Source organism: Suricata suricatta, chromosome 17 (assembly GCF_006229205.1).
Source record: "Suricata suricatta isolate VVHF042 chromosome 17, meerkat_22Aug2017_6uvM2_HiC, whole genome shotgun sequence".
In the NCBI taxonomy this organism is placed as follows: Eukaryota; Metazoa; Chordata; class Mammalia; order Carnivora; family Herpestidae; genus Suricata; species Suricata suricatta.
Window position 1 is genome coordinate 54,100,195 of NC_043716.1, and position 13,772 is coordinate 54,113,966.

Genomic DNA, 13,772 nt, shown 5'->3' on the forward strand with positions numbered 1-13,772 from the left:
GGCGGAGGGGCTACATGTCGTAGAGCCGGAGCTGCTCCTGCACGTCGCCGTCTGTCATCTCCCCAAATGTCTCCTTGTTGTCCTTCATGAGCTTGAAGATGGCCTCCAGCTGCTCCTTCTGCACTCTGTGGGGACAGAGAGGGGACAGAGGGAAGAAGGTGCTCCAGGCCCAGCGCAGGGGGGCCCCCCGGTGCGTCCGGGGCTGGGGCGCTGCTCTCGGCCGGCGCCGCGTCTGCTTTCCGGGATGGCAAGAAAGTTAACCTGAAGCGAAACCCACTCAGGACACGCAAGCTGGGTGGACCCAACGGCCTCAGCTCGAGGTTCTAAGTCTTGGGTTTCCCTGCAGGTCTAGGGACCCAGGTGACCCTGGGGGTTCCTGTGCCTCTATTTCCCCTTTTGAGCATCGATCTCACGGGGAGAGGGCCTGTTCCCACCCCGTGGCCGGAGAACCCATGAGGACCCACGCTAGCGGCAGCCTCAGTTTGGAGGGATGGGGACAGAAACCATGGCCGGCCGGGAAGCAGGGGTGCACTGGGGGCTTGGCCAGGGGCAGGCTGGGCATGGGGTCTGGCTGCCCGGAGGAAGGGGTACCTCTTCCTACTTTGCACATATACCTTATGGCCTTCGGGGGCCCGGAACCGGCCTGCACTAGGCTGGGCAGCCTCGAGTAAAGGGCTCTGATCTTTTAAGTTCTTATCTATTTATTTTGAGAGAGAGAGAGAATGAGCAGGGGAGGAGCAACGAGAGAGGGAGAGAGAGAATCCCAAGCAGGCTCTACACAGTCAGCATGGAGCCTGACGTGGGGCTCGAACTCCCAAACCATGAGATCATGACCTGAACAGAACTTAGGAGGCGGAAGCCCAGCCAACTGAGCCACGCAGGCGCCCCTGAAGGGCTGTTATCTTTTTTTTTTAATGTTTTGTATTTATTTTTGAGAGACAGAGACAGACAGCTTGAGCAGGGGAGGGTCAGAGAGAGAAGGAGACACAGAATCTGAAGACAGTCTCCAGGCTCTGAGCTGTCAGCACAGAACCCGACGCGGGGCTCGAACCCACGAACCGTGAGATCATGACCTGAGCTGAAGCCGACGCTTAACCGACCGAGCCCCCCAGGCACCCCAGGGCTGTTATCTTTAAGAGGCTCAGCCACTCCATCTGACCAGCACAAGGTGGCTCCTCGGAGCGCAAACGCTGTGGAAGGATGGGGCGAAACCGCAGAGGGTTCGGGGCCTCTTGTTTCTGCTCCAGGCGCCGTCAGCGAGGCCGGCTTCTGAGGTCTCTCCGAGCACCTCGCCCTGCGCACCTGCCCTGCCTGCAGCCAGCTCCGCTGCAGACATTGCACAGCAAGGCTCGGGCACAGCCTCTGGCCACCCAGCACCCATAGCGCTGCCTGGCGCGGGGCAGGGTCCTACTCTCTGCTCTCCTGTCCCCCCAGACTCCTTCGCCGGTGCCTCCCCCGCCCTTCCATCCAGCAGTTGGTTTTCTGGCTAGAGCGACATCTAGAAGCTGAACTAATTCAGTCCCACATCCCAGCCTCTCTTCCGTCACCCTGGGAACGTGATTTCTACGGTCCATTTTCCCGTCTGGAGGAGGAGGAGGCTGCCACACGTGATCTGTACCTTACAGTCCAAGGAAAGCACTGGGAAGTGCAAGGGTGTGTGTTGAGCTCCTTGGGGGAATCACAGTCCCCTCCCGCCCCGAGTGAACACAGGTTCTTGGGTATTTTCGATGACTTGGGCATTTTTCATATGAGTTGTACTCTTGCTAGAGAGTCGCCGGCATCAGCTCGAGAGAGGGCGCTCAATTCTAACGGGTTCAAAGGGCATGATTTCTTAAAAACAAAGCAAAACTGAAAAAACACACAGTAACCGAGATCATCTACTCAGAGTTTATTGGGCTGAACAGAGGCTGAATACACAGATCCAAGCCATTAGGAGCACCGGAGGCTTGGGGACCACAAGCCACATTCAGAAAGATTCCGGAAAACTCACCAGCGAGGTGACTGACCTGGAGGGAGGCGTCAGTAAGACCCCAGGCGGGACAAGGCGGTCGGTCGTATTGCTGTGTGGGAACCCGGGTGCTAACGAGCCATCAGGGCTCCATGTGGCTGGTGTTCTGGCCCGCGCTCCATCCCTAAACCTGAGGGTTGAGGCTCAGAGGGGAGAGGGTCCCTGGGAACGCGGCATGCCCTAGGGGTTGACATCCTGGCTTTCCATCAGATGGAACACGTTTTTTCTAAAAAACTTACTGCTTAAAAAAATGTTGTCACCGACACATCTAAAAACTGCAGACTAGTCTGGTAGAGTATAAATATTGTCCAATATAAAATTCCGAGAAACGAATCGGGGACTGCTCACGTTATCTCCTGAAATCTAACTCATCTATGAAACCTTCTAGGAAAAGGCAGAGTCAAGAACTCTATTTAAAGCAGACTATTATTATTGCTTTTGCCAAAGCGAAGGTGGACATCGGGCCGAGCTTAATGAGAGCGTCAGTGAAAGGCTTCTTAGCAACCAGAGGGCTGGATTCAAGCCGCCTCCAGACGAAGACTAGGGGCAACGCAAATCGATGTGCACCTGGGGCTGGGTCCCTGCTGCCCGGCCGCCACCACGGCGTCCCTCACCCCCAACGACCACGCCCGGAAAGGGGGAGGTGGGTCCCCAGGGAGCGGAAGACCTCACCATCGACCACCCCTGAGCTAGTGAGCACCGGCTTCTCGCCCTCATTTGCCTGGTTTGGTGTCAGTGGAGGAAAAGGCAGCGGGGGCTGCAGTGAAGCGACGTGGGTTTAAAATGACAAGGCGGCTGCCACTGGGGAGGTCACGGGTGCGAAGGGTGTGCGGAGAGCTGGGTTCAGTGACACCAGAGATCAAAGTCCCCAACAAAGCGATCCACACCGACAGGGAGGAGCACATCTGCCCCCGGGGGGCCAAGGCGCACCAACCCCCAACCCCACACCCCCGGCGAGGGGACAGGTCCTGACAGAGGCTCTAGGTCCCAGCGGGTTTATGAAGGCAAGAGGCACCCGGGAGCCTGCGGGGCTCCACTGGGGATTTCCATTCTATCTCTCAAGCTTTTAAGATGTCAAAAGGAAAAGCCTTTAGCAGGAGGCTAAGGATAACTTCATTATTCTTCGGTTCTGTAAAGAGAAATAGGGAGAGAAGATCATTTGTTTTACTCTTTCCATCTTGCGAGCATCATGGTGGAGGGGGGTGGTGTGGGGAGGGAAGGGGGGAGGAGGGGGAGGACGTTTGGAATTGCAGAAGCCAGGCTGGACGCTGGTTTCTCAGACACGGGGTGAGTTGGCTTCTCACCCTCTGCGGCAGGACCATCTGTTTCCCAGAGTGTGGCGCGGCGGCATGGGCCGACCCCCCCCTGCGTCCATGAGGTGTGTAGTCAGGCAGAAGGGACCCCGCATCTAGGCCGTTGGGCAGAGCAGACGCCAGGACAGATACTGGGTGCTCCTGGCCTTTGGCTAGGTGCTTCACTGGGGCCCTCCCGTCACGCTCTTCCTATCCCCGCTTGGCTGGGTCTTGCCCCCGCTGGGGACACTGGCGCCCTAGGATGTGTGCCCACCCTGTCTAAACCACACCCGGAAGCACACAGGCTCGCGGAGGAAATAGGAGATGGTTTGGTTCCTCTGGCGCCCCCTTCTGGAGGTTAGCGTCAGCGTCACTCATGTTTCTAGACCTTCCCATGGGCAAATCCTTCGTGGACACCCCAGTCTCCCACAGCCTGAGTTCCTCCACCCCCTCTCGCCCTCCCCTGTTATGCTGAACAAAACACCTTCCACCAGAGTCATGTCCACGCCCAGAAAGGTCTGGACATTCTTGAGGACCTTCCGAATGGAGTGGGCACTGGGGTCCCAGGCTCCCATCTATCAGAACCCGCCTGGTCTACATTTTCCTCTGGATGGGAAGGTGGGAAGGACGGATGGCAGACAAGGACAGGTGTGGCCGGGGGCGTTTTTTCCTGCCAAGCCTCCAGCTTCGCTAGCTCTGGGAGCCGGGGAGGAAGAGTCAGCAGCCAGCACCCACCCTCCCAGCGGGATCCCACCCTGAGGCTGGATGTGGCGCCTCCCAGAGGAGATTCGGTGGGAATGCACAGTCCCCCAGCCGGCACGGCACTGCCAAGGACACCTTGGAGAGGGGGGTGCAGCCAGTGAGAAGCAGGGCCGTTCTTAGGCAGCAGCTGTCTCCGGATTTGCAAACCTTACCATTTCCGACCCCTTGGGCAGAAGGAACCTGACCTGCGGGCGATTCTAAGGATGGGAATGTCCATTTAAACACACGGCGGCACCATCTGGGGTCTGATTTGAGTCCTGCTTCCAAATGCTGTGTCCTGATAAGTATACCCCGGCGGGGGGGGGGGGGGGGGGGGGGGGGGGGGGGGGGGGGGGGGGGGGGGGGGGGGGGGGGGGGGGGGGCGGGGTCCTGGATCATGTGACCACGACAGATTTGGGTTCTGGACACTGCTCTGCTGGCTGCGTTGATACAGTTAACATCAGGGACTTACAGCATTTACTTGTTAACTAGCTTGCAACTCGGGTGCCAGGTGTTCTCAGAAAGGAATTCGAAACAGGCGGGGTTTGGTCAGAAAGAAGGTGACAGGCAAAGAAGAGAGCAGACTCTTTGCTGGCCTGCGGTCTTGGTGGTCTGACAGGGATATGCCTGTTCTTTTTCAGACTGGGGCCCCAGGGCCTGTTCTAGACTCAGCTGGGACCTGGCCTATCTTGCACCTGTCGACTCGCTCCCGGGCCACACGGGAACCACCGTGCTGAGGTTGAAAAGACAAAGCCAAAGTCGCCAGCCTCTGCGACCCCAAGCATCACCATGCAAGGAAGAGAAGCAGCCGCGAGAGGGGTGCGCATCGAGGGGCCCCATGCGGTGCCATGTACGGTGGCCGCGTGCAGGGACAGGAGGGAGCAGGCACAGACAGACGCGTCCAACAGCTGCGGGGAGCATGCTGGGGAAGGGCGGTGATGAAAATGAACATGAACTCCAGCTCCACCCTTCGAGGACTGTGTTTAGCTCCCTCCTTCTCAACTCGGGGCGCAGCGGTCATGACCACAGTCTGCAGATGAGGAGAGATCTCCTCCTCCACCCCCAGAGCAACACTGGGGCACGGCCTCCACCCCCCAGAAGAGCCAAGTGTGGACTGGCATACGACCAGCCCCCAAAGACTGTAACAAAAGACCCTCCTGTCTAAACATGACAGAGGAGGGACTCTCCTTCCCTACTGCCGAGGCCCCAGCTCGGAGCCCAGTGACAGTGGCCGTCTGACTCCTGGCCCAGGGCCTGGCATCCATCCCCTAACTGGCCTTCCTGTCCCAGTGGCTACTCACGTCTGCAGGGAGCCTCTGACCAGGCGGGTCCTGGCCACAGCTCCTTCCCCAGGGACCCGCGAGGGCCCCCGGGTGCAGCCAGCCCTCCCTATCCTTAGTCCCAGGGCTGCAAAATGTCCCTGTAAAGGGCCCAATACTGACTCTTTGGGGCTCTGTGGGCCTACTCAGCCCGGCCACAGCAGTGCGGAAGCCGCCACGGACCCCAGGAGAACCAGAGTGACCATGTTCTGATCACACTGAGCATAGTGACCAGGGCTGGAGTTGGCCACCCCTTCCCCTGAGCAGAAAGTCCTGCCTGCCCCACAACTTGGGAGCACAGGGTTTTTGCCACATGAGGTTTTATAAGTTGCGTCACCTTCTTCGGATGGGAGCAAAGTGGCAGGTGACACCAGCCTCCACGGTCCCCAGGGAGATGACAATTCCTCCGCAGCCTCACAAGGGGGCGCTAGCTCCCCGCCAGCTGGTCCAGGAGGCCCACGGGGAACTCGTGGTCACTGGGCTCCCAGAACCCTGCAGCCCAGGGGGCAGGAGGCACCTGGTCATCCAGCGACCCTCTCCTCCACCACCCCCTCCCCCGACCCCGTGATGGGGAAGAATGAGGCGGCTTGGTGCTTGGTGAGCAGAATGAATTAATTGGTTATGAAGGCAGCGGAGGTGGGGGAGGGTTAGACCACGCCAGTCATGTTGGGGACAAACAGACAGGAGAAGGGAAGCTCCAGTGGTCTAAGAAGTCAGTCTCCTTACCAAAAGGATTTGCAAGATTGTGTGTGGCTCAGGACCTAGGGAACGTGCTACAGGGAAGTGAGGTCAGAGGTCAGCTCAATCCTGAAATATAAAGGCAGCAAACCAGGTCACACCCAGAGGCAGTGTCACCAGCACTGAGAAGTGGGGGGGGGGGGCTCCCCTGGAGGCCACGCCCCCCTGCTCTGGGTCCTCCTCACCGCTGGGCCGGCTGACACTGCCACCCTCCGCCCCACAGGGAAGAACATTCCAGGCGGGGTTTAGAAGAACCGGGAACAGCTACAGGAAGGGAAATGGGTAGAGCGCCTCCCTATGTTGGAGGGACCCTGAGTGGCCTGGCCAGTGGCGATGAAAGGGCGCTTGAGTTGTGCAGTTTGGAAAACAAAACCCTCCTGTCCCCTGGGCCCCCGAACCCCAGCTGTGCTAACAGGCGGTGGCTGCAGCCTGGGCTTCTGTCTAGACTCCTGCCTGAACCAAAGCACGCCAGGCTCCAGGGGGCCGTGCAGGAGCCCCTTGGGCTCGGGGTCACAGCCCCGGTTCTCTCTTCCCCAGCTGTCCTGCAGTTTCCAGAGTGTTCCTTGGCACGTTGGTGGGACGGAGCACAGAAGACACGCGGAGGGAAGCCCACGGGTGTGCAGGGGGTGTCCGTCGGGGGTGGGGGGCCCCTGACTCTAAAACTGAGGCGCTACGCAGCTGCGCTTGCCACGGGGTTCCGCGAAGCAGAGCAGACGCAGAAGGCCGCGGCCGCTGGGCGAGGAGGGGCCGGAGGGAGCGGCCAAACGGATGAGCAGGAAGAATCGAGCTCTGTCCTGAAGTGACAGATCTGTTCTGTCATGAACTCTGTCTGCTCCAGGCTCTTCCCTGGCATCTCGCTCTTTCCCTCTGCAGCGGGGCGAGGGGGGCGGGGCGAGGGGGCAGGGGAGGGGCTCAGCTGCTCCTGCGGAGCGCCCCAGGGGACTGTCTCTGGGGGAGACCGAGCCTGGCTGAGTAGAGCCAGGACAGACAGACAGGAAAGAACCCTTAAAACAAAAACAGAACGGGGAGGGGGCAGGCGGCTTGCCGAGGCGCGCCCCCTCTCCTGGCCCCCCAGGGCAGGGTCCGGGCAGTCGGGGCTCGTGGGAGCAATGGCGTCCGGGAGGAAGGTGCGCGGCCTACCTCTGTTCCTCCTCCAGCTCCTCTTTGGTCATCATCTTCTTGTACTGGTTTCCCCGCAGCTTCCCGGGGCTGTATTTAAAGGAGAAGACCTCTCCTGCTGCAGAGAGGAGACGGGGAAGGGGGTCAGAGCCGGCCCGGGGGCCTGGGGGGCGGGCAGGGTGCCTCTCCCGAAATCTCAGTCCCCTTTCCCCCACAAGGTCCACCCCAGTGCCCACGCCCATGCTGCCCAGGCCTCAGAGAGGGCACTTTCGACATTTCTTCTTTACTGGTTCCCTCCCACACTCTTTCTGGGACATCCCACAGGGACTTAGGAGATCTTTCGGGAACTCATGGGGATACGGAGACAGGAATGAGGGAACTCGAGATGGGGATACGGAGACACCAATGAGGCAGCTGGAGGGAAATCAGTCCCCTATGGCTCCATCCACCAAATGCTGGACCCTCCCCCTTGGAAGGCGGGGTTGAGCGGCCCACAGAGCTGTCTGGCTGCCCCTCAAGGACTCAAGGATGGTGTACCCTCGCCTTTGAAGCCCCTCCCCACCCCATTACTGCTGTGCGAATTACGTCAGACCCAGTAGGCTGGGCCAAGGTGCTGGGCTCCCCCGCCTCTCCTTGGGTCCCAGGCCCGGAGGGCGGCACAGGGACCCCAGCCTTTCCGTCCAGGTCCTCCAGGCTCTGGGCCTTGGGGGAATGCCCACCAGCTACCAGAAATCTGAAACCACGCCTCTAGCTCACAGTAGGTCCCGGGAGTGATGTGGCACCTTTCACGCCATGTTGGATTTGGGCATCCAAACCAGCATGGAGAACTGACTAGGTGTCCCGGGACTCGCCTGTCCCCAAGAGCTGACTCCTTAGCTGCCTTAGAACAAACAGTCTCCTGCCCCGAAGACAGGGCACGCCAGACGCCTGGACAGAGCAGAGCAGGGATGTGCGAAGGAGCGAGGGCAGCCGTTGGGCAGGGGCTGCCTGGGCAGACGGGAAAAGAACTTCAGAGGGGAGCCCTGGGCTCAGCCTCTGTGGGGGTAGAGGGCGCCCCTGGGAATCCATGCCTGTAAGTGGTCCTTCAGCCCAGCAGATGCCTCCGGCTGCCCCGGGGACAGACTGAATGGCTTGTTTTGTCTAATTTCCATTAGGGCGGAAAAAAAATGGAGGAAGGGAAATGCAGAGGCCAGCAAATCACGCCCGCACACAGACGTAGTCCTTTTCGGTGCTGTTCGGGAGGGTTTGCCCCCGTGTCACTGCAGCGTCAGGCACCTCCACCTCCACATCCTGTCGCCAGGCCCCCTGACCCCCAGCGGGCGCTGTCCCGCTTGATCAGACAGGCTGATGTGGGCTCAGGGAGGGGGAAGAGGTCTCGGCCCCTCCGGTCACGTTCTCTCGGGGCTGAAGGAAAGAGGTTCTGGATGCAAACTCAGAACCCAGATGTTATGTGGTGGGGGCCGTGTTTGTTCTCTCCAAAAGCCGGAGAAAGAACAGGGGTGTGGGAGGCAGAGAGGGGGCTGCTTGGAGGCTTCACTGGGGGAGGGGGTGGGGGTGGCATCGGGAGGGTTTTACGGACGAGAGTTGAGAGGGAGCAAGCGCTCTGGTGTCTGGCAGACAGATCCAGGAAAGCAGGGAGGCCAGGGGCACTGGGTGGCCAAGAGGTGCCAGGCCTCATGGGCGGGAAGGGGGGCTTGGTTCTTCCTCCGGGTGAGAGGGGGCTTCCGCAGAGACAGGGGAATCCCTTCCCGGCCCCCTGGCCCCCACCGGAGACCCCTGCCCCCACTGGCCGGCTCTCCTGGAACAGAGCTCAGGCTGACAAGCCTAGGGCTGGGTCCTTGTGGGCCTGCAGGATCCGGGGTCCTGGCAACGCCAGGCATGGCCCCCTTGCATCTGAGGACCTGGGCACTTTGCTGAGTAATTCAGAGCCCCCCATGTGAGGGGCCTGGGTCCCCGGTCGCCAGGAAGGCCCCGAAAAGCCTGCCATCCGGGCGGAATCACACAGAGCTGCGGTCTCGGAATGAGCTCACAGCCAGCGCACCGACAAGGCTCGCTTCCGGACCTCCGAGAGAGGCAGCGAAGAAAACCAATTACCCTCCACATCAAGGTCATGGTGTTTCTATGTTTTAGAAAAATAACAGTTTTAATTCTGCCAGCTGAGTACTAACTCAAGGTTTCAATTTACGGGGCAGGACTGATTAGTGTTCTGTTTTCCGAGGCGGGGAGAAGGAACGAAGCCGAGAATCACATCACACTGGGCGCACAGAGGGATCCGTGGCCGTGTCTAGTCCCGCCGGACCCGGAGGTTCCTCCCGGGAAGAGGACGTGTCCCTGCAGCCTTCTGTGATCACCAGGAAGGGCATCTTAGCGACACTAATCCATTAGCCCGGGAGCTAAGCCAAGGGGCTGGGGGCCCACTCTTCTTTCCTCTGACAGCTGGGGCCATAAACCTCCCCTCCCCTCCCCTGCCTTGTCAGCGCTGGTGGCTGGCGGGAGGATGGGGGATGTTGGGGGCAGCAGTCAGATAAGGAGGGAGGGCCCAGTGATGAGGCACGCGGCTGGGGGTGGGGCTCGTGAGGCTCCCCGTGTCCTGGTCAAGGGGCCTCCAGTGGCCTCGGCTCCTGCCCCTTTCTGTGTCCCCAAGTCACTAATGGGACCCCCACCTCCAGGATCCCTGCAGCTACCTGGGGCCACGAGGCAGGGACAGAGCCCACGGCCACGGATTCCGTGCGTCTCTAACCCGCAGACAATGGAGGAGAACCAGCAGTGGCAGGGACAGCAGGGTCCGCCCACCCGGCTCCGCAGCTGCCTGCCCGTCCCCCGCCCCCCTCCCTCGGGGCGGCACCGACAGCAGCTACAGCCGTGGGGCCCCCAGCGCGGCCAGCCGCAGGCCCACACGCCCGAGCCCGCCGTGGTCACTGCATTCCTGCAGCCCGCTCTTTCCACTGCCCCTGCCAGCAGCCGGCCCAAAGTCTCAGCCTCAGTTCTGCCTTTTGACGGGTCGTGAAATCCTTGAGCCAACGCAAAGCACGTCCTCCATGACCTTGTCGTACAGACTTAACAGATGTGGACGTGTTGGCATTTCCTGGCTTTGGTGTGGGTTTTTTTGGCGTTGTTTTTTTTTTTTTAAGTTTATTTATTTATTTTGAGGGGGCCGGGAGAGGCAGGGAGAAAGAGAGAGAAAGAGAGAGATTGAGAGAGAATCCCAAGCAGGCTCCTCACCAGCCCCTCACAGGCTGACTCAGGTCTCGAACTCACAAACTGTGAGATCATGACCTGAGCTGAAATTGAGTCGGACGCTCGACCGATGGACCGAGCCACGCAGACCCCCCCTGTTTTTTTTTTTTTGTTTTTAAGAAATAAGGGGCGCCTGGGTGGCTCAGTTGGCTAAGCCTCCGACTTCGGCTCAGGTCATGATCTCATGTTCGTGGGTTCGAGCCCCGCATCGGGCTCTGTGCTGATAGCTCGGAGCTTGGAGCCTGCTTCAGATTCTGTGTATCCCTCTCTCTCTCTGCCCCTCCCCCGCTCATGCTCTGTCTCTCTCTGTCTCAAAAATAAATAAAACATTAAAAAAATTTAAAAAAAAAAGAAGTAAAACACGACTGATGCACCGGAAACCCACACCTATTTGGTTCTGTCTCTGTCTGTCCAGGGCACTGGGCCCCGTGGGTGCCCAGGGCAAGCCCACTGCCTTCCACTGGGTCAAGTGCGAGCTGGCCAGAGTCCTTAAGGCTCCCGCTCACTCCTGCTCGCTCCTCCAGGATGGCAGGGAGGTCAGCTCCTCCCCTGGGGCTTTCATTCAGCAGAATTCAAGGCCGGAGCCCTGTAAGTGGCTTTTGTCTCCGTAAAATAGGTCAGAGATATTTGGGGAGACACTGAAAGGCACAAGCAGGTGGCGGGAGGGGGGCTAGGAGGCACCGCAGGAGACAGGAGGTCAGGTGCTCAGCGTACCGGTGAGACAGGCCCATGGGAGGCAACTCGTGGTGTAGAGACTGGAAAGTGAGGACAGGCCCGGGTGGGGGAGGGGTGCACCCTGGAGGCTGGGTCCCACTCACCATCTTCCTCCTCGGGCTCTGCTCGGGGTGGGTCCTCCTGGTCCTCCTGCTCCTGCTCCTCCTCCTCCTCCTGCAAGGCAAGGACAGAGTCAGTGCCCGGTGCCTGAGCCCTGGGTGAAAGCGACGTGACCTTGGCCGCCTGGCAGGAGAGATGCACCACAGCAGTGGGGGCACTGCAGGTGAGTGACCGCCTTGGGGAGGTGGGGCAGCAGGGGCAGAGCATCAAGAGGAAGGGGCGGCCGAGGGCCAGCCTGAGCCCCCACAGCACGGGTCTGTTGGGCGTGGTCGGGAGGACCCCGGTGGGGGCCACGGTTCACCAGCAGGTGGAATCCATACGATCTCCATGCTAACGCTATTTGATAAGGGGGGGGGGCCTGTGGGCCAAGGAGCTCTGCTTTTGACCTTTGCTCCTCGGTCTCTTTCCCCTTCCCGGGGGTGCTTGCCAAAGCCTTTGGATGCCAGTTTGGTAAGGGGACTGTGGACTCCCATCCTGCGCTCTGGCGGGTAGAACTAAAGACACAAGAGGAAAGCTGGCGGGCCTCACAGAGAAGGTGCGTGCAGGGGCTCTGCCTCCTGGAACCTCGTTTCTCCCGTTTTGGTGTCCAAATCCCCCACATGGGAGCACCACCTCCCTCAGGCCCGGCACACTCCCACGAACGGACTCAATAAACAGATGGCTGGAGGGAGCGTCCCGAGATGGCCTTCTTGGGAGGAAGGAGTGACTTCAAGCTGCAGGAATGCTGGGGGTACCGGGACTGAAGGGCGCGGCGGGGACAGGCGGCCCAGGGAGCTATGACGGATGGCCGGCCAGCGGACCCGGAGACACCCCTGGCTCACGAGGGGGAGGCACACCCGGGAGTGAGCTCCCCGGGCAGGGAAGGCAGCACACTCAGGCCTCTGGGTCCCGGGGGTGCAGCCACAGGGGGAGGAGCCGCTGAGCGGAGGGGCCCTGTCCCTGACAGAGCGGAGCGGGCGGAGCTGGGCGGCAAGTGTGAGCAAGTCCAACCTCGGGTCATCAAGCGCCCCGAAGGGCCTTGACTTTCTCCCTCTCTCGCAAAAGGCAGCCGGGAGGAGCCAGGAGACGGGAGCAAGACTGCGCATTCTGTTCCCATCAAGCTCAGCCCCAAACGTGAGCGGTGTGGTCCTGAGCGCAGGTCAGTCAGTGGCGCCTCGGCATCCGGACGCTTGGAGAATTTCGTGCCGCAAAGCATCTTTGTGGCTGTGGTGGTGCGGGGGTGGGGCGGGCGGGCCGGGCCCCTTCGGGGGAGGCAGGGGACGGAGACACCCCTGTGGCCCAGCACACCCACTGCCTGGGATCTGCTCTGCACTGGAAAACCATCTGTCTGGTTTTTTCTACAATGACTCTAATTTTGTGCCACAGAAAACAAGCCAAACTGGGAAGCCACTGAATGTTCATCCTTAGAGTTAAATGTATTTGGTTAACAGATTCACCGAAACATTAACAGCACACACACACACACCGTGCAACCTGTGCATTAAAAAGGAGGCAGCTGGGGGTGCCTGGGCGGCTCAGTCAGTTGGGCGTCCGGCTTCGGCTCAGGTCATGCTCTCACGGTTCGTGGGTTCGAGCCCCGTGTCGGGTTCTGTGCTGACAGCTCAGAGCCTGGAGCTGCTTCAGATCCTGTGTCTCCCTCTCCCTGCCCCTCCCCTGCTCATGCTGTCTCTCTCTCTCAAAAAATAAATAAACATTAAAAAAAAATTAGAAAGGAGGTAGCCATACACGCTATGAAAAATTCATCAGGAGAAATTCCCACCAGGAAAAAGCAAGCAGCAGCGCAGGGTGGGAGGGGCCGTCTCCTGGGTGTAGATATAAAAATGGGAATGCACGTACATGCTCATAACCACTGAGGAAAGGTTTTCTGGAAGGACACGCACGCCACTGTTAGTGGCTACGTTTGGGGAGAGGGGTGGAAGGCAACCTTTTCTTTTTATCTTACATATTTTCTGTATAATTTGGATTTTCTAATATGCATGGATTTTCTTAGTATCTTTTTAAAATGCTATACATGGGTCTCTGAACTGTGAAATTTGTGATTTTTAAAAATGTTTATTTTTGAGAAAGAGAGAGCACGCAAGAAGGAAGGGGCAGAGAGAGAGGGAGACACAGAATCTGAAGACAGGCTCCAGGCTCTGAGCCGTCGGCACAGAGCCCGACGCAGGGCTCCAACTCAGGAACATGAGATCATGACCTGAGCCGAGCTCGGACGCTCAACCCACTGAGCCCCCCAGGCGCCCCTTGACAGCCTGGACGTGGTATTAAGGGGGTTGGACCAGCTCACCAAGGTGTCCGTGGGTCTGTGGGAGAGGACTCCTCCACCTCCTGTCCATGCAGACTCCCGTATGCACAAAGAGTTAAAATGAAAAGCTTAGCCTTCAAATGTCAGGGAATTAAGTATAAAAGGAATTTAAATAAGTAAATATTCAACTAATAAGTATCATAGCTTTGTAGCATTTACACTTCTTACGTTATTAAAACTAC

The 13,772-nt window shown here is 59.3% G+C and overlaps 1 protein-coding gene across 2 annotated transcripts; it reads right to left on the reverse strand.

Moving 5' to 3' along the window:
• Window positions 1-6: 6 nt before the first annotated feature.
• Window positions 7-11,949, reverse strand: MXRA7 (matrix remodeling associated 7). Of its 2 annotated transcripts, none has more exons than XM_029928940.1 (4): window positions 11,675-11,949; window positions 11,273-11,342; window positions 7,239-7,332; window positions 7-125 (listed from the first exon to the last, which is right to left on the reverse strand). In XM_029928940.1, exons 1-4 carry the CDS (start codon window positions 11,759-11,761, stop codon window positions 11-13), a joined length of 366 nt encoding a protein of 121 aa, XP_029784800.1. In that variant the 5' UTR covers window positions 11,762-11,949; the 3' UTR covers window positions 7-10. The 2 variants fall into 2 exon arrangements, with proteins under 2 accessions (XP_029784800.1, XP_029784799.1); XM_029928939.1 differs by having other exon boundaries at window positions 7,239-7,335; window positions 11,675-11,931.
• Window positions 11,950-13,772: the final 1,823 nt, after the last annotated feature.